The sequence below is a fragment of the Gymnogyps californianus genome, chromosome 3 (genome assembly GCF_018139145.2).
Source record: "Gymnogyps californianus isolate 813 chromosome 3, ASM1813914v2, whole genome shotgun sequence".
NCBI classification, from domain to species: Eukaryota; Metazoa; Chordata; class Aves; order Accipitriformes; family Cathartidae; genus Gymnogyps; species Gymnogyps californianus.
The window spans coordinates 64,918,595-64,942,141 of NC_059473.1; the positions used below are offsets into that span (position 1 = coordinate 64,918,595).

The window sequence follows — 23,547 nt, forward strand, 5'->3', positions numbered from 1 at the left end:
GAGCTGCTGCGGGCGTCTCAGCAGTTCTCTGACCTCTCCAGGACCATTACATATAAAGGCATTTGGGAGGTGGGAACAAGTGTGTAGCTATGGAGTTAGCTGAGTTTCCAGAGAGCAGGCACTTGCGCAGACCTGTGGGTTATATGAGGTGTGGGCTGTTAGAGGACGTCAGTTACACACCACATTATAACAGAGGAATCTTGTCATAGCTGAGTTTAATATTTTAAAATATTTCCTTTCCTTCCCCAGCCTAAACAGCCTCCCAATTTTTCCCAAAACATCAGAATAATTTCTTTAAAAGTTGACATTACTTTTTGCACATACCCCATGAGGAAACAACACCTCTCTGGATGTGGCAAGAAATTGTTAACAGCCCTGATAGTGTCCCATACTGCCTGACAGGTGGACATTTTACATGGAAAATATGTTACACGTGAGAGCAGAGCTAGGCTGACTCATTTAACTCCATGCCAAAGGCACTGCCAAAACCAAACTCCCCGCTGGAACCGGTGCCCCTGTGGCATCCCTGGCGCTCCAGCTTCAGAGGCTGACAGTGAGGCAGCTGTCAGATGGGGCAGTTACAGTGTCTTTTGTCAAATTTTCTTGTTAAGCAAACACCGATAAAAGGGTGTATCGTGCCTGCTCTAATTAAGGAAAAAAAGTTTAGGAATTCTCCTTCCTGGAAACATTGCAAAAGCTACCAACTTTCCACCTCTGCCTTCCCTCCCACGCTATCTGCAGGCATTAGTGTATAAAACAAAAACAACCAAGACAAAACAGCAAGTAATGAAAGAGAAAAACAGCACAAACAAGAAGCCTGCATCACTGCCAAATTATACAACAGTGATTCCCACTGGGGATAGCTTGGACAACTTGCCTCACTGAGGCCAGCAGGTCTGCTGAGAGCACTCTGAGGCTCCTGCACCAGGACCAGGACCGGGACCGGGACCGGGACCAGGACCAGGACAGGGCAGGCAGCCCCTGCAGGCAGCTCGCCTGCATCCGCTGTAGCTTTCCCCGCCGCTGTGATCCAGCCTCTGGCCACTGCTTCCACCGAAGCTAGTAGGGATGGAGTGATTCCTAGCAGCTCGTAGGATCAAGCCTTTGACTCACTATAACTGAGACAGTCTCAGTTTTCCCACAAATAATTGTCATGGGAGAGAGGGTGGCTTGCCTTTCATTTGCTTGTAAAATAGCACGTGCATCTATGCCATGAAAAATCCTGACTCCTACTGTCGCAGCCTGCAAAGGGCTGCCATGGCTTTTTTTCCTCTCTGCTGTTTCTCCCCACAACTTGCTCACAATTTACAAGAATGAAGCGATGCCACATGTGTGTGCTCAGTACCCTAACTTTAGCTGACACAGCAAACACTTCAAATCCTCCCCTTCAGTGTGCCTTCTCTGTTAAAAACCTGTGCGTATGAGCACCAGAGAGAGGAGGAAAGGGGGGGGGGGGGGGGAGAGAGAGACCCTTTAAGCTAATGGGTAAGGAATGTGCATTGAGCTGTGCGTGGACGTCTGATGTCTCCAACTATTTGTTAAAAGGCAAAAGCAATACTTCCGACAGACGGCCCTCCCCTCGCCTGCAATAGGCTCCCAAGAATAGCAACAGCCTGTGTCACCGCAAAGGGCAAAGCCTTCTGAAATAGCAACAAAGTTGTTCACAAACCACTTTGTGGTTTGCATTTGGTTTCAGCCAGCTTCAGCAACTTGTTGCCATGAGGAGAACAACCTGCGCTCTCCACGCCGGCCAGGGAATGACCGCTGCCCTGTGAAGTGCTCCTGCCCCAAGGTGCAAAGGGGGTGGCGATGGTACCTGGGCAGAGCACGGAGGACCTCGGCCAGCAGAGCCAGACGATGAGAGCAGGGGAGGATGAGGAGAGCAGCCGGGGCAGCCGCCGCAGCAGCCACCGCCACCTCCGCAAGCTCCCGGTTGCAGCAGGTAAAGCCGCAGGAGCTGAATGCCAGCTGTTAGCCAGCAGCAGCGTGCCCGCGTAGCTAATGCTCGGGGCTGGGGATAAACAGGCCCGCAAAGCCAAGGGACTCTCGGGGCACGCTGTCTTCGATTTCTAAAAGTGCGAGAGGGGAAAATGTGAGTAAGGAAGGGAAATGCCAGCTTGAATTTTGAATGAAGGTTTATGTGATACTTTTCCCAAAAGGCCTCAGTCCTACTGTTTGTGCATGTGCTGTCTGTTGTGTAAATCCTTTTCCTTTATGAAGATCAGTCACCTGAAAAATCGGAGAATCCGCTGCCGTCTAAGATAACAACGGTGCTCCAGTCCTTGCATGCTCGGGAGCAATTCAGCCTTTTTCACTGAAGTGGAGGGAGGCCAGGCAAGCATTGCACCTGCTCATGCAGGGGGAAAGTACAGGGCAGGGGGACGGGGACTCCCTCCTGTCTTTTCTCCCCTAGCATTTCAGGAAGAAACAGGGTTTCTGTGCTGATGCCCTGACAAATCAACTGTAGAATTTCTTCTGCAAAAGATTTTTGAGTGCTGAACCTGAATTTTGTAGCTCTTCACCTTTGCTGTCCTACCCAGACAGTTTTTCTAAGTTACAGCATGGTTTTGCATCTTGAGTCTCATTCACTGATGATAAGATCAAGGGGAAAATGACCCACAATCATGACATTTCTCACCCACAAGACAGCTGTACCCAAACAGGAAAGCATGGTTGTAAGCCAGAAATGACTATGTCCCAAGCAGGTTTTGTTCGCTTAAAAATGAATGAACTGACTAACCCATGAATGTTCAGATACCGTAGGCACAAATGCTTTGTTGGAGTGTAATAGAGATCAGTCCAGCAACATCTACTGATACCTGGAAGCAGAGGTTAATCAAGAACAGAAAGCCAGTCGGTGTGCAGATTTATTTAATATTACCTTAGGGTATGGGGGGAGCAATGCAGATGGTTATAAGATGGCATTATCAAAGGGAAGCACAGCAGTTAAAATAAACAGACAGCAAAGTTGTTACTGCAGCACAAAGGCCACCGTTAGAAGAGTATGTGCAAATTACACACTTGGCCTTACCCTCAGAAATTAAAGCAGTAACCTGAGGAATTTATAATTACCTAGCTAGGAATTAAAAGAATTTGTTGATTCTTACTGGAAAATAACAAAACCCAAATCCCATTTAATGTAATGAAGGGCCAGGCTGCCTGTTGACATAATGAAAATACATGGCAGAGCACTAAGAGAAATGGAGAGATAGCCAGGGTGGGTCTGTCCAGGATCTGCATTCCCTGTCTTTCCATCAGTGCCAGGGGGCTTTTGTTTATGAAATTCAAGTATTACTCACACAATACATTCATGAGGCTTGTGCTATACAAAGTATACAATGCTTCCCACCATCGCAAGAATTTAGATGTGTGAAAATGTGCGATGCATTAGTTTCCTTCTGCCTTCTTTTTTAGTTCAATTTACAAAATATTTGTTTTGGGTTTGCCTTTCACACTCGGGTGGGAGGAGTCACATTTGTCAAAAGGTCACGATCTGACATGGCCCTGACACTATTTTTGGGTAAATCTAATATTTTCTGAGATTTTCCAGCTCTGCTTGCAACATAACTTTGTCCCAAAGCCACCATTGGTTTCATCCCATAGGGTCTTGTTGGGTAACTAACTGTTTTAGATCCCATGCTAGACTTCTAGATGGACAGTTAGATCAGATGTATCCTAGCTAATAGGAGAAATGCACCTATTGAGCAGCTACTGGATCTAAAGAAACCTCAGGCTTTAGAATAGATCAACAGGGTAACATATATCTCTTTACACCAGACAACTGGATGAGACAGAGAAAGTGACTGTGACAGTGCAGCAAAGATCTTGATGGCATGAAAATGGGGTAATCACCTTTTACGAGAAGCAAAACCGTGATTTAATTATGCAGCAATTCCCAATACATGCCATTAAATATTTATCCTACAAAACCATGTGATTCACCTCTAAAGACAATTTGGGGAATTTTAAGCACTATTTCCCTGTAAAGGCAAACTTTTTGTATGTCAGACAGCACTCAAATGGAGAAGAAATATGTTGTTAAAGATAGCTTAAAATTTTCAGATACAGATGCTGTAGTTTTAAGATTTATCATGGATAAAAGTAGATAACTTGTTCTATTGAAAAAGGGAGATTCCATACTGTGGATTCATATCTATGCAATGCACTCAATTCATCGTGATTTTCTAACCTGTTCTTATTAATCAAGAGTTGACAGAGCTTGATTTCACCTCCCAAATGTCTAAATAGATCAAAGAATCCCCAAGGATTTAAAGAACATATATTTGACCTTCCAGAAAAATACTTTCCTTCCCTCCCAAATTGAGACATTTCTCACCTCATATTAAATCAAAGTCAACAGAAGAAAACACCATGTTGGAAGAGACTATTGAGTCCCCTCCTGTCAAAATAGATGTATTTGCACAGGTCACATAGAGAAGTAATGTCCCCCCTCACGCCATCCCACTAGTTTTCTGTACGCACACTGGATGTTCTCTTGGGAGAAAGGAAAGAAAAACTACATCACAGAAATCTCAGTGTCTGGACTAATGTGGAGCATAGTAGTGCCAAGGTGAGCTGGAAAGGGCTCCCAGGCACCTTTCCCGTAGCTCTCCTGCACATGAAGTGGGGGAAGAGTGGTGTTTCCAAGCTCAGCCTGCTTACAGATCTTCCCTGGTACAGATCATTTATCTGTAATGCCCATAAAATACATGCACAGACCAAATATTTTGCCTTTGGAAGGACTGTATTTTCCCAAATATGTGCTTGAAAATAAGTAAAGGGGCACACCCTTACTACTTGGCCCCATCCAGTCTCATCAGCAGTACACTGTGCTATACTACAACTGCGTTTGGTCTCCTTTTCAGGAACCAAGCATAAACATTTCCAGCAAATGTTCTTAAAGATAAGTTTGTTTGCCAAGTAGTGCTGGGTTTGACCTGAGTAACAGTTGTGAGAAACCATTTTGTTTACATGGGGAAACTAGAGAATAGACTTCCCGATCACTTGTCACATACCAGCCACACACTCATTAGCCATGGTGTTTGTTGCAGGCAGAAGGAGAAATTTCTCTGGAAGCCATCATTAAAATGTTTTATTCCCCTGGGCTGCACACTGCCATGTATTTTGCAGGCATCTCATAAAAATAAGAGGAATATACATTTTAAGAAGCTTTTTTTAAAAAAAGGAATGCCTAAGAACTGCCAGCAACATCATTAAAAGTGACATTTTAAAGGATTGAGTACAACTACAGCAACATGCTTTATTTGGAAATGTTAAAGCAAAACCTATGCTGAAGTCAGAGGGAATTTTGTCTGGAGGAAGACCATGAAGGAAAACTGAGCAGAGATTTCAGGGTTTAACTCAGCAGGCAGTTCTGAGCAGGCAAGTCTTAGGCACACCAGTTACAACAAAACCTCATAGTGATGTAAGAATGTTTCGCAGCAGAATAGTGCCTGTGAGGGACAAGGGACACCAAGTTAATTGCTGAGTTTGCTGCTGCTAATGCAGAAAGACAATGTGTCTCCCTCTGCATCACATCAGAATCTGCTTTTCATTCAGGGGTCTGCTTTAGTTACAGCCCTCCGCTATTTCTATATGACTGTGAGTGTGTGTCACTGGACACATGAACAAGGATACCAGTTGACCCAGTAAAAACAAACCAAAGAAACATTAAAACATTGGTCAAGCTGCTGTACTTGGAGAAGCAAGAAATACATGGGCTTGAGTGCTTCCGTAGCAACTTCCCAGGTGTCCAAGCTCCACACCCAGCTTGTACAGCCTCTCGGATTAAAAATAAATAATCACCTTGGTTGCTCTGATCTGAGGACCACAGGCTGAGGAGAGCACAGTCTGGATTGTAAAGAACAGTGCTGATGGCGGACTCGGTCAAGATATTTGACTTGGCACTGTCGTTTTGAATCAGAAACTGGAACCATACAAAACTGACAGTCGCACATTTAAAGAATTAAAAGCTGTGCGGGACACAGACCTCAAAGTATCAATAGGAGACACTGCCCACACTGCTGTGTTTCTGCTGGAGAGCCTTAAACTCAGTTTTTGTCCCCCTGTTACTTAACTTTTTTTGTCAATTGCCTGGAAGAAGATAATAACAGATTATTTGCGGGTGATAAAGGTGAGAGGTGATTAATAAGTGGGATATGTCACTGGCTGAATGCAATTCAGATGGCTTGGCCTGCGAGTGAATGTGCTGTCTGGGGTTCCTCTCTGCTAACTTTAGACATCTGCATCTGAGCAAGCCACAGATTCCTTTTATAGGCAATGGAGAGAAATAGGCATCTGACCTACTTCAGACATCTAGAAGTGCCTATTTTTCGCAAGTGGTTACAGAAGAAATCTAGAGATGCTGTAGATCTCTCACAGTTAGGTAAGTTGAACCCATCCTATGTGTTTTAATACAGACAAATGTAAAGTGATTTGTATTCCTAACTAGGATGCAAGAAGGCAAGCCATACTTAAAGGAAAGGCAGTGCCTTGGAAAGAACCCAGTCAGAAAAGAAGTTGGTTGTCCTGGAGGATAACCAGCAGAAGATGAGCTCCTGTACACAGCTGTGACAATCCTTAGACGAGTAGAGGGGGAAATGTCCACCAGGAGTGGGACAATTATGTCAAGTTCCTATCTGGCACTGTGGTTACTGCAGGAGCACTGGGTCCAGCCCAATTTATTGAAGAAGTTGATAATCTGGATAGAGTTCAGAGAACAGGGCTTTGAATACTTAAGGGACTGGTAAACTTGTAAAGCCTCACAGGTTAAGTAGCTTATCAAGGAGAGGTCTGTGGGATGACTCGATGACAGGCTATAATTTTGTACTTAGTGAACACAGTTAAGTGCAGGCAAATGGAGAATGGGATCTGATGGCTGGAAGCTGAAGTTGCAGAAATTAAGTCTAAAAATAATTTACAGATAATTTACAGTGAAAGAAATTAACCATTGGGACAACTTACGACAAAGTCATTGGCTTTCAACAACTAGCAATTTTAAAATCAAAGCTGAATATTTTAAATGGCCTAGTTCAAATAAAATGTCATTTAAATGTGTCTGAAGGGTTATGTTGTGCTGTCCATGCATGTCAGACTGGATGACCACAATGGTCCTTTTTGGCTTCATAATATACAAATTAAAGCAAAACTTTAGGTTAACTTTACATGCCTCAATGACATGAAATACAGAGTTATCCAAGAAAGCACAAATATCAGCACTGAGCAGTAGTTTGGACAGAGAACTGTGATCAGATTAGCAGTGTAGCTTCTGATACCCAAGCTTATTCATTCAGCACAACACTGTGTTGTTACCAGCCCTGATTTCCAGCCAGGATTCATTGGAAGGGTATATTTTCCCCATCTAGTAATATACAGCAAGCAGGCAAATCAAAAGTACAAAGGGGAGGGAGAAATTAGGTTTTGCAATGATAAAACGTATATTGCGTGCATGCATCAGAGGATGGAGCACACAGCAGCTTAACTGGAGTCAGTAGTGCTTCCACTGAAGTGCTGTTCAGTGTGTGAAGGAAGTACAGCAGGACCTTGCCCTAACCCATGCACTAACTTCTGTTTAAAATAAGTGCAATGATCTCGGATACTGCAGACAAAAAGGAAGAAAAGCTTTAGACATAGTACAGACATGGACAACAACAATATAAAAAAAGATTTTTCCATCACCGGAGCATCTTGCAAATGTGTTTCCGACATTTTCTTCAAGCTGTCCCACCTCCATCACAATAAATCTATCATCCACCCCCACCTTCTGAAAGACTTTTCACAATACTCCCATTTCCCCCATGCCCTTACAGCCCATCGTAACAAAACCATGTGTATTTCACCCGTCTCTTGTCTATCTCTGGTTTGCCAGCCACCCGAGCCCAGAGGCAGAGTGGGCTGAGGCGTGCTGGGTGCACTCAATAGCTCCGGGCTGCTGCTGCTTGGCTTCTGCTTGGCTCAAAGAGAGCCAGGTAGGAGAGCTAATAGGCGATACTTATCTTAATAGACTTTAATGGGCTTACACATCTCCCCTGGCCCTGGAGGCACAGCTTACATTCATACAGTTATACTCTGCTACCCTCCAAAATAACCCGATCTCCTGTGGAGTGGCTGCAGGGTGAGATGGTGGGCTTACGCTGTGAGCCAAACTGCCTCTGGGAATTGTTAGGAGAGCGTGAGATGGCTTGGGGCATGACCATGCCAGGGACCATGCCAGCAATTTAGTAGGATACGTGGCCATGTGCCAGGGTCCGGCCCTGGGCTCTGACACTGTTTATTTTAGTAGTGCAGATGTACTGCTAGGGCTGCCCTCCTCCTCTCTTTTCACGATTTGCTTTAGAAATGTAATATCCTCTGTCAAATGGGACTGATCCTCACCGATGTGCTGAGAAGTTATTGGCAGGGAACTCCAGGCAGTCAGCATGATCAAAGAGCCTTAATGCCTTAGAAAAATAAGCTAAAAATAAACAAAGTCTATGTATCATTTTCAATTAGACCATATACCACTTTCCAGCCGGAAAGTGCTTGTTCCAGGAGAATTAACTGAAATACGGACTCTGTTATGCTGCAAAAGCTACCTCTCCTTAGACACGTCCTATCTCTCCAACTAACTGGAAAATCAGAAGTCAATTTACTCTTTTCCTAGTTGTGTGGCAGCCAACATCATGAGAGGAAAATCATGCTGGGAGAAAGAACAAGACCAACAATAACAAACTGATATATTCCTCAAGGTTTAGGGTGCAAAAGGCTTCACAGTTAGTAGAATACGATCAGTCAAATCTATCTTGTAACAATAAACAATGAATCGCAGTTGTATAAAATGAGTTTGTTTTAAAGTGGACTTTCAAAGGCATATAATCTCCATTTGGTTTATGTTTTCACCATCTGTTTTTTTATTCCTGACATTGTGGCTGTCATAAACTATGCGAAATATTTGATCCTGATATACAGAAGAATCTGAGATTACTGATGAGCAAAGCCCAGAAAGTTCATGAATTTGTACCTCAAAGATTGGTTTCCCTAGAATATCCCAGCTATCTGGATCAGCCTGGTGCTCAGTGGATGCGTTTCCATTTGGCAAAATAAAAACAGTGGCACCAGCAGCCTTCATGGCATCCTCAGGTGAAGCAAAGGAATTAGTAAGTGGCAAGGGAAAGCTTGTTACTTATTCAAGTCAAGGTTGAAGCAATTTGGCTGGGAAATTACTGCTTTCCTTGCCCATGGTACACTAGTTGGGTGGACAAGATTTCCTCAATTCAGTACAGGAAAAACACTGAGAAAGTCTCAAGGCAAAAATTGCTTTCTTACCAAAAGGTTGTATTGTCAGTGTTGCCTTTTGCAATGATATGCTGAGGCAGAAGGTTTAATTATTTAGGGCCTGATCAAAACCTTTTTGACTGCTGATCAGGAAAATAAGGAACCCAAAAGCATTAAAATTAAAGAGAGTTTTACTTTTTTTTTCCCCCCCTTTTCAAAAATAGCCTTTTATGTCACTGCTGCTGCTGGGTTTGTATGCACCTAACTGCGTTGTCAAAAAGTTACAAAAAGATTTTTTGGACTGGTATATCAAATAAAGTTATTATTAGTTGTCAGAATGTTGCAGAAGTCACACTTTCAAGTTTTTGTGTTTTTTCTCTTATTTCAGGCTGTGGAACATTTACTTTTCTATCTTCTGCCTTTGCTGCCGTAAGTGGACTTCTGATGGGTTATGAGTTGGGCCTTATCTCTGGAGCTCTTCTTCAGATGAGCAGCATATTAGCACTTTCTTGCAAAGAGCAGGAAATCGTTGTAAGTTCCCTGCTTTTTGGTGCCTTATTTGCATCCCTTACTGGTGGATTCCTGATAGACCGATTTGGAAGGAGACTTGCTATTATTATTGCATCTTCTTTACTTGTGTTGGGGAGTCTGATTTTACTGCCCTATGAATCATATGGGATACTTATTGTGGGACGGATTGCCATAGGTATTTCCATATCATTATCATCAATTGCAACGTGTGTGTATATTGCTGAGATCGCCCCACAGCACAGAAGAGGCCTCCTCGTATCATTAAATGAACTCATGATTGTGACAGGCATTCTCTTTGCCTATATTTCAAATTACGCATTTGCCAGCGTATCTCATGGCTGGAAGTACATGTTTGGCCTTGTGATTCCATTAGGTGCTTTGCAGGCTATTGCCATGTATTTCCTTCCTCCAAGTCCTCGGTTTCTTGTCATGAAAAATAACGATGAAGCTGCAAGAAAAGTCCTGGAGAGGCTACGGGAAACATCAGATGCTACTAAAGAACTTACTGTGATCAAGTCTTCCCTGAAAGATGAACATCAGTATAGTTTCTTGGACCTGTTTCGTTCAAAAAACAACATGAGGGCCCGAATGTTGGTAGGACTCACTCTAGTCTTTTTTGTGCAAACAACTGGGCAACCCAACATTTTATTTTATGCATCGACTGTTTTGAAGTCAGTTGGGTTCCAGAGCAACGAAGCTGCCAGCTTGGCTTCTACTGGAGTTGGAGTGGTTAAAGTAGTCAGCACAGTCCCAGCCACGGTTTTTGTGGATCAAGTTGGAAGTAAAACTTTTCTGTGTATTGGCTCTTCTGTTATGGCAGTATCGTTGGTCACTATGGGCTTAGTGAACCGTAACATACATGTGAATTTCACCAACGTTTGTAGAAGCCAATCTCCAGAGGATTTCTTTCTCCGGAGACCGGGAAACCTCACTGGTGTCACCAATGGGAGTCTCAAGGACCTCTTTGGTAGCATGGCTTCACCAGAGAGATTGTCATTTGATGCACAGAGAAGCCCAGATGTTGCCAGGACAGGAGAACTGAACAGGACTGCCCTGGCAGGAGGCAAAAGCACAACAGGGTCTCACATGGAAAGTGGGGAGGTTCCCGTTGTCCTGAAATGGCTCTCGCTGGCCAGCCTGCTTGTTTATGTTGCTGCATTTTCCATAGGTCTTGGACCAAGTAAGTGTTTCATTTTTCTAACTCTTTGTAATGATTTACTTACAAGTGGATTAAGTGCTGGGATGACATGCCCAGCTTGGCATCAGGCAGTTCTCAAGTTGGGCAAAGCAGTGTTTTCTGCTAATAATGCACTGGTATTGTCACAGACCATCCTGGTGGGCCTGGGGTGTATTTTTTAGGAAGAGGTCCTGCCCATTAAGGTCAATGACTTAATCTCCCTTCAATTCAGTGAAATTAACTGCTCCTCTTCAGTGAAGAACTGCTGTGAGCTTTGTACAACAAAATTATGGGGCCCCTGGCTATCTTTCCTCTTCCTAGTCTCTTGTGTCCTTACATTGGGAAGGTTAAGATGTAGGTATTTGCTGCTGCTAACTCATAAACCCAAGATAATGATAACCTCTAGACCTCTGTACGGTATGACACCATCAAATCCATGAAATGCCAGCATGCCTGAGTCCCACTGAGGATCTGGCCCCCTGACTATATAATAGTCTTCAGATATAGGAAAGACATTCAAGGTATCATAGTTCATGAGCAAACTGTAGTGTCATCGCCACTACCTGTGCTGAACAGCACAAGTGGAAGAACACAAAGGCGTGTCACTGTCAACTGAGGTACTGCCACAGCTGCCATCACACTTGCATGGTTCCCCTTCTCTCCAGAGGAGAACATCTGCCATTCCCAGGGACTAGCAATTAAATCTCTCCATTTTGTTTTGTTTTGTTTTGTTTTGTTTCAATAGCACTTGCATATTATTGTACCTTGAAGGGGCTGATATTTAAGCCACACTGCAAAACCCACATGCACAGAGTCCATTATTTATTAACAGACTTTATGTGCTTTTGTGCCCTGGCTCAAACTTGCCTTGAAAACACACTGTACTCCTGCTGCACTATTATGATAAAAAGCTTGCCACAAGAATACAACCCAACAATTGCACTAACAGCAACTCCCCTGCAGTATTTATTTATTTTAAACATTACTCACTGGGAGAGCAGCGTGAGATAAGCAGTCATTGCCAGGGCAGCGAGATTGACTGTGTTATTGCAGCATTATTCCCTCCCTTGCAGACTGTCTTGGGGCTGGATTCTGCTTTCGATGACACAGGTTCAAAACCAGGGGTGCAGCCCTGAAAAGAAAATGTTACTTGAGCTTTTACTTGGGTGTTTCAAACACACATTTAATGACCCTCAAGGCAGGGGCACGTGTTCAGGCTTGGCCTCCTGTTGAAAGCTGCTTTCCTGTTGACCTGGCTGTAAATGGGTTCCTGGTCATTTGAGTTGGCATAATGTGAAGTTAATGATAACGATGACTACTTCCTTGAGGGCTACAGAAACTGAGGTGTGTTTGCCAGGCTAATCTGAGAAGTCTTTGAGGCTCGTGCTTGTTTTCTGACCTCTTTCTTGGCTAAGAGCACAAACACTCTCAAACAGCAAATGGGAAAGAACAGGCACCGACTCAGCTCCAGCATGTTGATATCATGTATGATAAAGCCACGGTGAGACAATTTAAAAGGCCAGATGTGTTTGCGTAGCAAGTGAAGGCCAGGTCTAGGAGAGATACAGGTATTTCAAATTGCAGATAGGTACTTTCAAGACATTGTCATGCCTTTAAAAGTACACTATTCAGTTAAAATTGACCATGTATAGAAAATGCAAGGGTCAGAGAATAAAGAGATTGTTGGAATCTGCAAAGGATCTATTGTGGTTAAATAGTCTGGGTTGGGAGGCGAGGTTATGATTTGTGTCTTTCATGCAGTCTTCAACATCTGCTGCTTGGAGTCCAAATCTTTGAATGTATTTTAAAAGCCTAGCTTTCTTATCCTCAGTGTGCCTGTCTTAGTGCAAAGAAAAAAAACGAGGGCCTCTGCTTATATAAAGTAAGCGGTTTTAGCATGTTTACGTTATTCATCTCTAAATCTGGTCTGTGGTCTGGACCAGATCGTTAGTCATTGTCTACTCTGCAACCGGAGGGAGGCATCGAGGCTGCACTTGCTGACTGCTGTGGCCAGGCGATGCCTGGGCGCCTGGGGACAGAAGCACTGTAACTCCTGCACCACGGTATTTTCAACGCAAAAATCTCATACTCCACGCGATGTCTGCTCATCCTGCTGGCAAAGTTGAAGGCAGTGTTGGGGATGTGTCTCTTTGTAACCTACAGATCAAATCAGCCTCTTTTGGACAAAGAGCAGAAAGGATCTTCCTCTTTTCCCTCCACCCCACAAGGTCATTTCTGGAACAAATTCACCCACTTTATTTTGAGTCCATGCTGCATTATGTTCTGTGGGGATAAAGGAGAGTCTATGTAGTGCCATTAGGAAAACGGCACACTCTTCACAGGGCAGACCACGCAACCTGAGCTCTATCATCTTTTTTTTAATTACTTTGTCCTTTTTTTCCCCCTTCCTTTTTTGGGATTCTGGTCAAAGAGCTCATTACAGTCCAGATTTGCATAGCAGACATTTATAAATGTTGTATTTTTCCATGATTTCTCTTTTGTCTTCAAATTACATGAGGTAGATGGATTTTTAAATGAACTAAACATATGCTAAATACATTTATTGCCATTTATCAAAGCACCCAGGCAGCACAGTGATGAGCACTCAAAAATAGACAGTGAGAGATAAAAGCCATTTTTGCATTATAAAAGAATTCACAGACTAGCAAGCATCTGCTTAGTCACTTTTTTGATTCTGGGGTGCTCTGTATTTATATCATCAACCCTTAGGCAAGATAAAAGGAGTATTTCTGCTGCTCTGTTTCGGATTAATTATGTTTGATGAACTGCGATTCAACTGCTTGTTCACACTCAATTTCACACAATTATGAGGACATTTTGTAGGTGCAACAAATCAGTGTTGCATCACGTCGCAGAACAGCACATGCTGTCTCTCCAGGGGTGTTTGCAGAGGCGTTTCAAGGCAGTTATTAGCTAAGGGGGCATACTTGACACCCAGCTTTGTCTTGAGTTACCTTTGTCTGTATATCAGAAAGGTCAAATGAGGATCAACCGTTCTTACCAGAGAAAGATGCCTGCAAAGCCCAAGAGAAACCTCTCTCTGGCTGCCACGTGAAGGGTGAGGAGTGCGAGAGGGGCTCTTCATTGTTTTCAGCGCATGTTTGCAAGAAGAGGCATTCGAACCTGCTGTATGTGGAGAGGGGAACAGGAGAAATCTGAGCCTCACAGAAACGTTGCTATGCCTTGCACGGGGAGCAGTGAGTGCAGGCTAATGGTATGAGTGCAGTGTGGAGGTAGATCACCAATTTGTCACCCAAGCTAAAAGCTCAATGTCACCCTGGAAATTAAATTGACACACAGGACACACAGAGAAATTCTAGTCAGGGCCACGACCATGCATGACCATTTACTAAATGACACAGAGTTAACTGAAATAGTTGCAGAGCATCTCATTTGCCAGATGCTCTGTTCAAACCACTTGAGGGGCAAAAAATAGTGGTCCTTTCTTGTCAAGAGGTGTCACCTCCTTCACTCATCACTGTTGTGTGGTACAACATGTTGAGATGCAGGAACCAGGAAAGCCAAACTCCTGGAGTATCAGACTTATTTTCCAAAATAAGGCTGTAAATGTGGGACTCTTGAGGTTGGATGGAGCACGTGCAAGAGAGTTCTCTTCGTTAACAAGTGTAGGGCAGCTCTAGCCTTTCTGAAACGGAGTGGGTGCCCAGAGCCCTGCTGCTTTCCTCACAGACCTGACGAACAAAATTCAGATTCAGGTGTCAAATGGCACCCGTTACCAAAGATCTGCTTCTCTGCCCTGATCATCTCCTTTTGCACCATTTAGGATCAAAGACTAAATAGGGACAACTTCCATCCATATTTTCCTATATATCCCCTGAGTGAGGAGGTGTCACTGGGTGATCTCACCAATCAGTAGCCGAAAGAGAGACAGTAGTACCATACACATTAATACAGGGATGCAGTCTGGTCTGGAGGCAGTCCTCTTTATCGAACAAAAATCAGAGGGGCTCCAACAAGTCCTAGGCTGAGAAGCAAGTAATGCAAACTCAGTCTGGACCCAACAGAGCTTCTGTTTTCCCAGTCTGAATTTGTTCTAGCAAATAAAAAGCAAGTGAGCAAAACAGGACTTGGGCAGTACCTCTTTACACATATTGTGGGAGCGCATTTCAAGGGGATCCATGCACATCACAGGGATTTTTTGCTGTGGAGCAGGGAACACTTTTATTGAGAGGAGGATGTCAAATGTGTGCATTTGGACTGCATGTATGCGATTGGTGCCTTGCACAAAAGAGCTCTTCCTCCTCTGTTAGTCCTTTAAACACGTTTCTGTATAACTGCAAAGGTGTTTAGGCAGTTGGCCAATGAACTTCGGGATAATCCACTGGTGCAAATCACATCAGCTCCGCTGACGTCACGGCAGTTCATGCTGAGTTTGTGGATGCAAATCAACAAAAGCACCTACAAGTGGGACTGAGGGGCACTTTCATGACATGAATCATCCTCAAAACCATTTAGATGCATAAAGTCCGAAGGTATTTATGTCTCTGCCAACCTGGGACTGAAGACATTCTATTACTGCATGTCCTAGAGCAGCTGCCAGCTTTGTGTGGCTCTCCAAAGCCAAGGGCCAAACTCTCAGAGCTCTTCTCTTGGAGGCCATCACAGGCTCCTCTTCAGGGGCACTTCTCGGAGCTGCAGGGATGCCCGGGCCCCAAGCACTCAGAGCCTGCTTGGCACACACAGAGCTGTGGCCACAACACACCTGAGGCAGATCAGTGTCTGCAGCTGGAGAAATGTCTTCTGGGTTTCAGGGCTTGGCACAAAAAATACCATATATACCCATCCATGCAGAAACAAAATCTAAAAAATATTTTTAACATATTTGTCGTTGACAAAGTGCATAACAGGGTGTTGGAGGAGGGGTTTAGAACTTACTGCAAACCTTGCTTTTACACATAGCTGTTACAGTCCCATTGAAGCACACCTCCCGTGAGTGGGTGCTTGTAGGACTGGCAGTACTTTGGTATTTATGAAAACCTGTTAAATAGTGGAATTAAATACCCATAGGAAGACTTCTCAGACTGCGATATTATGCCCTCTGTTGTCATCTGCTAGCCTCAGCCATCAGGTGAATATTTCTGATTGGAAAACTGGAAAAAAATTGCATGCTCATCACTCCATTCACAGCAGTGTTTCCTTTTAACTTCTGAAGTGAGCACGTTACCCACAAACCAAGGGACCAGCTGGCTGTGGGAGCACCTCACCAGTGCCCAGGGCTGCGAAGTCCAGATCTGCAGTGGAGGCAAAGCATGTCTGAGGACCATGTACTGGGGGAGGGTGAGCACAGGACCCACAGAATGAGGGGCAGTTTTGGGGACAGCGGTTCCCCCCAGGGTGTCTCCGCGATGGACTCTCAGCCACTGACTCACAGCCACTTCGGACTAAAGCTCCTCCTGCATTTGGGGACCCCTAACATCTCCCTGCTCTCTCTGTGCGGGTGCAGAGGCACATACAACTGCCTGGCTGCAGTTAGCAGGCAGATTCAAAGCTGTTGGAGCAGGCACAAGAGAGGGACGGACAAATCCCCGCCTGCATCCACATAGATTAACAAACCAGCAGCTTGTGGTCACTACAGTCACTTTCTTCATCAGGAAACCTGGTCTCACAGCCAAGGCTCAGAAAGGAAATGGCTTCCCTTCTGAGTTACCTGTTGCTAAAGACTTTTTTGTCTCTCCTTTCCATTCAGCTTTAACCTGGATGCTTGGGCCCCAGGTTTGAGCACCCATACGATCCTAGTGCAGGGAAGGGTTGCAGGCCACCAAGCCGCCCTTGGGTTACTAGTTTCACACTGATGAAATTCCTCCCACATGACGGACCTGGGATTGTGGCTTCGTGTCCCCCAGGCTGGGTCCCCCCATGAAGGGGCAGTGACTATGCTCTCCAGCAAGCCCTGCTGTGATGCACCATCTCACTGCTGTGGGAGCCCTCTGTGTGGGTTGTCAGCCCTGTGAGGAACAAAACCCATGCAGGGAAGTCAGTGATGGCAAGCCCCTAGTGAGCGCAAATCTTAGGAGCAAATTTTTACTGATGAAAGACTAGTTTGGGATGAGACATGTCGATTTCTAGTTTAAACCTGGGCAGATTTGCCATATTGAGTATATCGGAGTTAAATGTATATCTGCTTGAACAGATGTTTTGAAACTGAGCTAATTTATACCTAAAATGGAACAGATGTTTCAACATGTTTGGAAATTTAACTGATGTGGGAGCCAGATTCCTCAGATAATCAACAGAGGGACATATTCTCCCCACCTAAGGGGGGCTTTCAGACCCCTACTCTGTGACCTCTTCTTTGGCGCAGCCCTCCTTTCCTCACTGGCTATTGAGGGAGTTTAGGGTGATCAGAAAGCTAAATTTGACTGTGTGACAGCATTCCACATATAACATGCTTTAACTTTTGGTCAGCCCTGAAGTGGTCAGGCAATTGGACTACATGATCATTGTAGGTCTCTTCCAACTATTCTATTCTCGTCTAGTCTAGTCTAGTCTATTCCCATGTAAAAAACCACTTGTTTTGTCTACATCTTATTGTGAGTTCTTGAAGTCCTTTAAATTCAGCTTTAAACCCCTGTTGGGGACAGTGAGGAAGATGGAAGAAGGATCAGGCAAGAAGGATCAAGGAGGATGGAAGAAAGCTCAAGGGTTCACAAGAAAAGTGAAATACATGGAGGTTAGGAAGGAAATAAGTCCCTCTCTCAATTCATCTGTGTCCTTCTTATGCAATCTTATGTGGTCTGTGGTGGTGTTTCTTTATGTATTTTATTGGATTAAGCAAGCCAAAACCTAGAGCTGGAACATTTCCCTAAAGCCCAGAGAATTACACTAGAGACAAATTTAGTCCCCTTGACTTTGCTCCTGTGATTCTTAGATTAACTGGCTACCTGAGTTAAAGCATGATTCATTAGCACAGTTAAATGCAGAACCTTTTATGTGTCTTTCACCTCAGTCACTAAATGCATCTGTAACAAATCCCAGAACAGCTGGTTTCACATATGACACTGAACAGCCCAGGGACTCGATCACAGAGGTCATACCTCTTGCCACCTTTATGATCCAGATTGCATAGGACTGCTTTTTCTCTACCCCAAAATGCTCTTGGACTTAATCTTGGCCACCAACTGCTCTACCAGAAACTGGAATATCTTGTGGGAAAGAGAACTGTCAGTGTGGAAATTCTGACCCTTCATGGATTTAGTTGGTTGTTCCTGTGTTTTGAAATATTGTAAGCTGTATGGTCTTGCACTAACTTGGAAAACACTGGTAAAAGATAGGGGTGTCTAGAATTCACATCAATACCTTTGACATTAGAGCAATATTTCAGGCTTTTACAAAATGTGGTTACTGTATTAATTTATAGTGCACATGAATTTGATGTTAACAGGCATTCATGCTCAACATTGCCTTGCATGACATTTGTTTACAATGTTTTATTTTTGAGCTTCTACATTTTGCAGAGCAGCTGTGGCCTGGCCTTAAATTTCACAGAAATGAGCAGCATCAATTTTCTGTTGTTTTGTGGTTTACTCTGGAAAAGGAGATAGTGGTGGGGATTAAATCAAATAGTGAAAAATAAGCAAGTGCTTAAATGCTTTGTTGGATCTGAACCAGGATAATAAACCTTGGAAATGTGCATGTTTCACTGATGATCAGTACAGAAAGTCCTATTTTAGTTAATTAAAAAATGATCTTGGATTCTTTATTTTATGACAAGATTCCTAGCACTGTTCGTTTGTACTGAATCATCTTTTAATGCATGCATCCATGTGGTTTGGTGTCGTGGCTTAACCCCAGCCAGCAGCTAAGCACCACACAGCTGCTCCCTCACTTCCCCCCCACCCTGGCTCCCAGTGGGATGGGGAGGAGGATCAGAAAAAAAAAGGTAAAACTCGTGGGTTGAGATAAGAATGGTTTAATAACTAAAGTAAAAGATAATACTAACAATAATAATAATGAAATATAATAATAATAATAATAATAATGAAAAGGAATATAACAAAAAAAAGAAGAGGGGGGGAAAAAATAGGAAAAAAACACAGTGATGCACAATGCAATTGCTCCCCACCCGCTGACCGATGCCAGAGCTGCGATCCACCCCTCCCAGCCAACTCCCCCCTGTTTATATACTGGGCATGACGTTCCATGGTATGGAATACCCCTTTGGCTAGTTCAGGTCAGCTGCCCCGGCTGTGCTCCCTCCCAGCTTCTTGCACACCTGCTTGCTGGCAGAGCATGGGAAACGGAAAAGTCCTTAACTTAGGATAAGCGCTACTTAGCAACTAAACCATCAGCATGTTATCAACATTATTCTCACACTAAATCCAAAACACAGCACTGTACCAGCTACTAAGAAGAAAATTAACTCTGTCCCAGCCAAAACCAGGCCATTTGGATACGACACTCCTAGTATTTATCCAGTTCCTTATTCCTGTACTATTCAAATGGTGCCTCATGTGGCCTTTGTTTCACACTGCGTCTGTACTACCAAGCTGCAGCAGAAAGACAAGGCATGCCAAAATGAAAAATAAAATAAGGATTGTGAATTGCCCACTTCTCCCTATTTCCTTGCCCCAGACAAGGCTTATCTAAAGCCCCTTGTCAATGTGTCAGCTAACCCAGGAATCGGTTTGCCTTTTCACAGGCTGATTGGTAGTAGTGAAGTGCAAGCCAATTTAAGATATTTGTGGATAGTTGGATGCCGAATTACAGGATTTCAAATTGCAGGAGGTGTTCTCTAAAATACCAGCCAAATAGGTTAATCTTATCTAACTTGATAGAACCTACAAGTTTGGGAGGCTTTTTTAGGTGTGAAAAAGCTCATAATAAGGAAAAAAATGCTTTTGCAGTAATGAGACATGGCAATGTCAGTGGGAACTTCTCCTTAATTATTTTAGGACTCCATTTTGCAAAGAACAGAATAGCCTTGTTCAACTCTGAGACTGAACTTAAACTATATACTGAGATACACACCTGAAATCTGGGATGTCATTTTCACTGACATCTGTGTTCCTGTTCATAACTTTACTTTTAAGTATGTGAATGAGGGGAAGTTTTGGCAGATCAGGCCAAGGGCTTTGCCTTCTGAAAGACAGAGCCCTTGGTACTGTGAAAAGAGGGAGGGACAACATCATGCCCAGCCAATATTCCTGTGTCTCTGCAACGGTTCAATCTCCTGTTGCTGAGCACAAAATTTGGCCCTCCAAGAACTACTTAGAAAAGGTAAGGGACTACCTGTGTTTTGGCATACTATGCTCCACTTAAACAGCGATTTGAGTTAATATTTTGATCTTGGTGCTCTGGATTGTATAAATATCTCTCTACTAATAGTTGTATGTTAATAAACCTATTGACACTGCTTAAGAGGAATGGCTCCTGTGCTTAAAATTAGGCATAGTTTTAAAGTGCGACTCAGGTTAGTTAGTAGCCGCTGGCCAAAATGAAGCATTTTACCTCCAGACCCACTTTATTAAAAAATCTAGAGAATTAATATTGCTGTGATTCTAACTAGTAATTGGGCCTAACAATCCTCTTTTGTTCCATTATCTTCTGTAAAGTGGTGTACTGTCTGAGTCTAGCATACCATCTTGTACAAGCTTTCATATGATAATCAAAGCTGCCTATCATTAGCCAAATTTGCCCTTCTTACTTTGTAGGTCAAGTGTTGCATTTAAGCATTCAGTAAATAATAGCTGCCTCTGATAATAATATCAAGGACAATGAAAGATTTTTACATTCGTTTCCTTGACCTTGTTCTGGGAGAGAAGATCATTGTGACACTGAAATCTGTGAAAAAGTCTATAGGGCATGTGTCAAGCTTCATAAAACCCAGTTTCCTTTGGGAGAGAGGGCTGGGAGGAATTTTTTAGAGGCAAGCTGATCGGGCCAGCTTTGCGCAAAAACTAGAACTGTCAGTAGGACTTCAAGTGCAAAGACAGTATTTTATTTCACTCATAAAGATCATCAAACTAAAACATGTATTATAAAGTATGAGAAAATAGTTATGCCAGAAAGGTAAAAATGTGCAATCATGTAACTTACTGGCACTGCTGAGGAAGGTGCAGACTGGCAGCCAAAGTGCAGAGAGCATGGCCTGATGGTAAGTCAGTGCATGAAGTCAGGAGACTGGTTTCTCCCCGTGGCATCTGAGTTTCTGTGTCACATTGAGCTCTGGGAGGAAAGCCAGGAAGATTTTCAGGAAGGGAAAGGAGACACAGGAGGGCACCCAGCTTCTGTTGCCTTTGAAAATCAACCCTAAGTGCAGAAAACGCTTGTGAAAGAAGGACAACTAAAAGACACTTTGTGGCGGGTGGACCCAGAGCCTTCACACCTTCCTCCCGGCTGCCTCCCTCCAGCAGCAACCAAAGCACAGCATAAGCAGCAGTGACCAGTGAGGGACTTAAAAAAATGGATCACTGCAGGCCTCTCGCTAAATAAGTCACTGTTGTAAAAGGTTGCTTATCCTTTCCACTGGGGGTTTTGTAAAGCATACACACAAATCTCTATTTTGCAAGAGCAAAGGGTTAAATTGCCCCCGATTGCTGTGTCCCAACAGCTCTTTTCTGTTGTGCACCCCCTCAAGGACCAATATTAGCCCTTGCATACTGGAAAAACAGGTTCATTTACCCCACCCAGCTGGGTAATTTCTCCTCTCCATACTTTTTAGAAGTGAAATATGTGATAATCTGAACTAATTCACGCACAACTTCCTCGTGAATTAGAGCCTCTGGCTTCTGCAGTCATTCCTCTGCAAATGCCTCAGAGGATTATCCTGGACTCAATATTCTGAACAAATAAACACCTACAAACAGGAATACACATTTCAGGTTTTAATTAAAAGGCCTTTTTTGGATGGCAGTATGTGATTTATTATAATAAGTACATTCTCCCTTGAAAGCTTGTTTTATTTTTTTCTTTTTCTCTCTCTTTTTTCCTTTTTGCTTGCCCTGCAAGTTGTTCTGTCTTGACGGGACAGTTTGAGTGTCCAGATAACAAAGGATGAGAAAGAGAGACAGTGGCTGTGAAATCCAGTTTCAAACGGAATTGTCATCTCATACATGAGTTCAAATCAACTTCTATTAGGGGACCTGAAAAGAGGTACAGACTATTACATACCTGCCTACAGTAAAGCTGTGATGCATCCTACTGATATATTTGCTGCTGAGTACTGTTATTGGGCAAGATGGGCCACAAATCACATTAACTAAGACAATTCTACCATTCCTAGATCCTTATACATCTATCACTTCTTGCCCAGCAATCCTTCAGATGGGAATCACTGTCTATAAGAAAGTTCTTGTTTGTGACTATTCTTTCAAGCTGAAAATGGATGGTAATTGAAGATCACTGAAAATAGATTTAAGAATATATTGAACAGCTTGCATGAAACAGGAAAACTCATACCAGGCATTAATTTTTTTTCAAGTTCATGGAGATGAAAATTCCAATAGTAAAAAAAAATGTGTTAAAATGCAGGCTCATAGTGGACAGAAGGTTAGGGGAGGAAGGATGGCTGGGGAAAATGAGAGGTGAAGTACATCTCACTGCCCTCCTTCTCAAGTGGCCCAGAAAACAGGGGAAGGAGGTAATGCATTGGTCTCACAGTCTCTTCCCCCAAACCCTCCTGTTTGTCCTAACATATGTTACTTCAAGGAGTCAGCCTAAAGGATTAACCGTTAGAAACAGAAATGTAGTATACCAGAAAAAAAGAAAAAGAATTTAAGATTTGCCACACCACATCAGCTCCTTTTGGATCATCAATGGTATCAGGTATCTTGCAACCAGTAGTCATAAAGCTGCTCGGAGAGAAGTGCCTCAGAAGCTGTAGTATGAGGTACATATTGCCTTCGCCTGCAGAGATCAGGATGCAGCCAGAGGCATGAGATTACCTGAGGCTTCTCCTGACTCCCCTATCTCTCAGCAATAGAGCAATTCCGCTCCTTTTAATGTGCGCACACAGGGTTTGACTTGACCCTTGGCAGGTTGGCGCTCTGCTGGCAGCTTACACGCTCTCCAAAGTAATATAGCCGCTCTGTATTTGCCAGTTATTAATTTTGAGCAGCCACTTCAGTCTCATATTATGTGGCAGAGCCAGAGAGACAAATGGCTCTCATTAAGCAGAGTCATTGATTTTTAACGCCAGTCGTGATCGTCTGCTTTGGCCTCTTGCACAAAACCATGGGCAGAGTTTCAGTCCACTTTTCGTGCGTCATATCTCTTTTACCTGCTTTGGAAGAGGACAAACTCCCTCTCACCCTCTCTTCTTTCCAGCTTAAGCATCCCTTGCTTTTGCCAGCCCCCCAAATCTCCTTCACCGGAGCTGCTGCAAAAGCCTTTGCAGGGGTTGCATTGTGTGGGTGCTGGGAGCAGCGCCGGGACAGTGCTGGTGTGTTACAGCAGCAGGTCCCCTCCGCCCCAAATCCCAGCTCTGCCCCAGCGCTGCGTGCCCTCACGGGTACACGCCTCATCACCATGCACACCGTGAAGGCTTGTGCCGTCCCCTGCAACGTGCCCTTTGAAATCAAGGCAAACCAGCTCTGAAGTTGGCCTTT

General features: G+C 43.7%; 1 protein-coding gene across 1 annotated transcript in view; it reads left to right on the plus strand.

Moving 5' to 3' along the window:
* The first annotated feature begins 1,803 nt into the window (after window positions 1–1,803).
* Window positions 1,804–23,547, plus strand: part of SLC2A12 (solute carrier family 2 member 12) — a 33,581-nt gene continuing 11,837 nt past the window's right edge. The window contains exons 1-2 of the mRNA XM_050894738.1: window positions 1,804–1,942; window positions 9,641–10,963. Of these exons, the coding sequence (XP_050750695.1) occupies window positions 1,810–1,942; window positions 9,641–10,963 (1,456 nt within the window). The 5' untranslated portion in view covers window positions 1,804–1,809. The remainder of the gene's footprint in view (window positions 1,943–9,640; window positions 10,964–23,547) is intronic.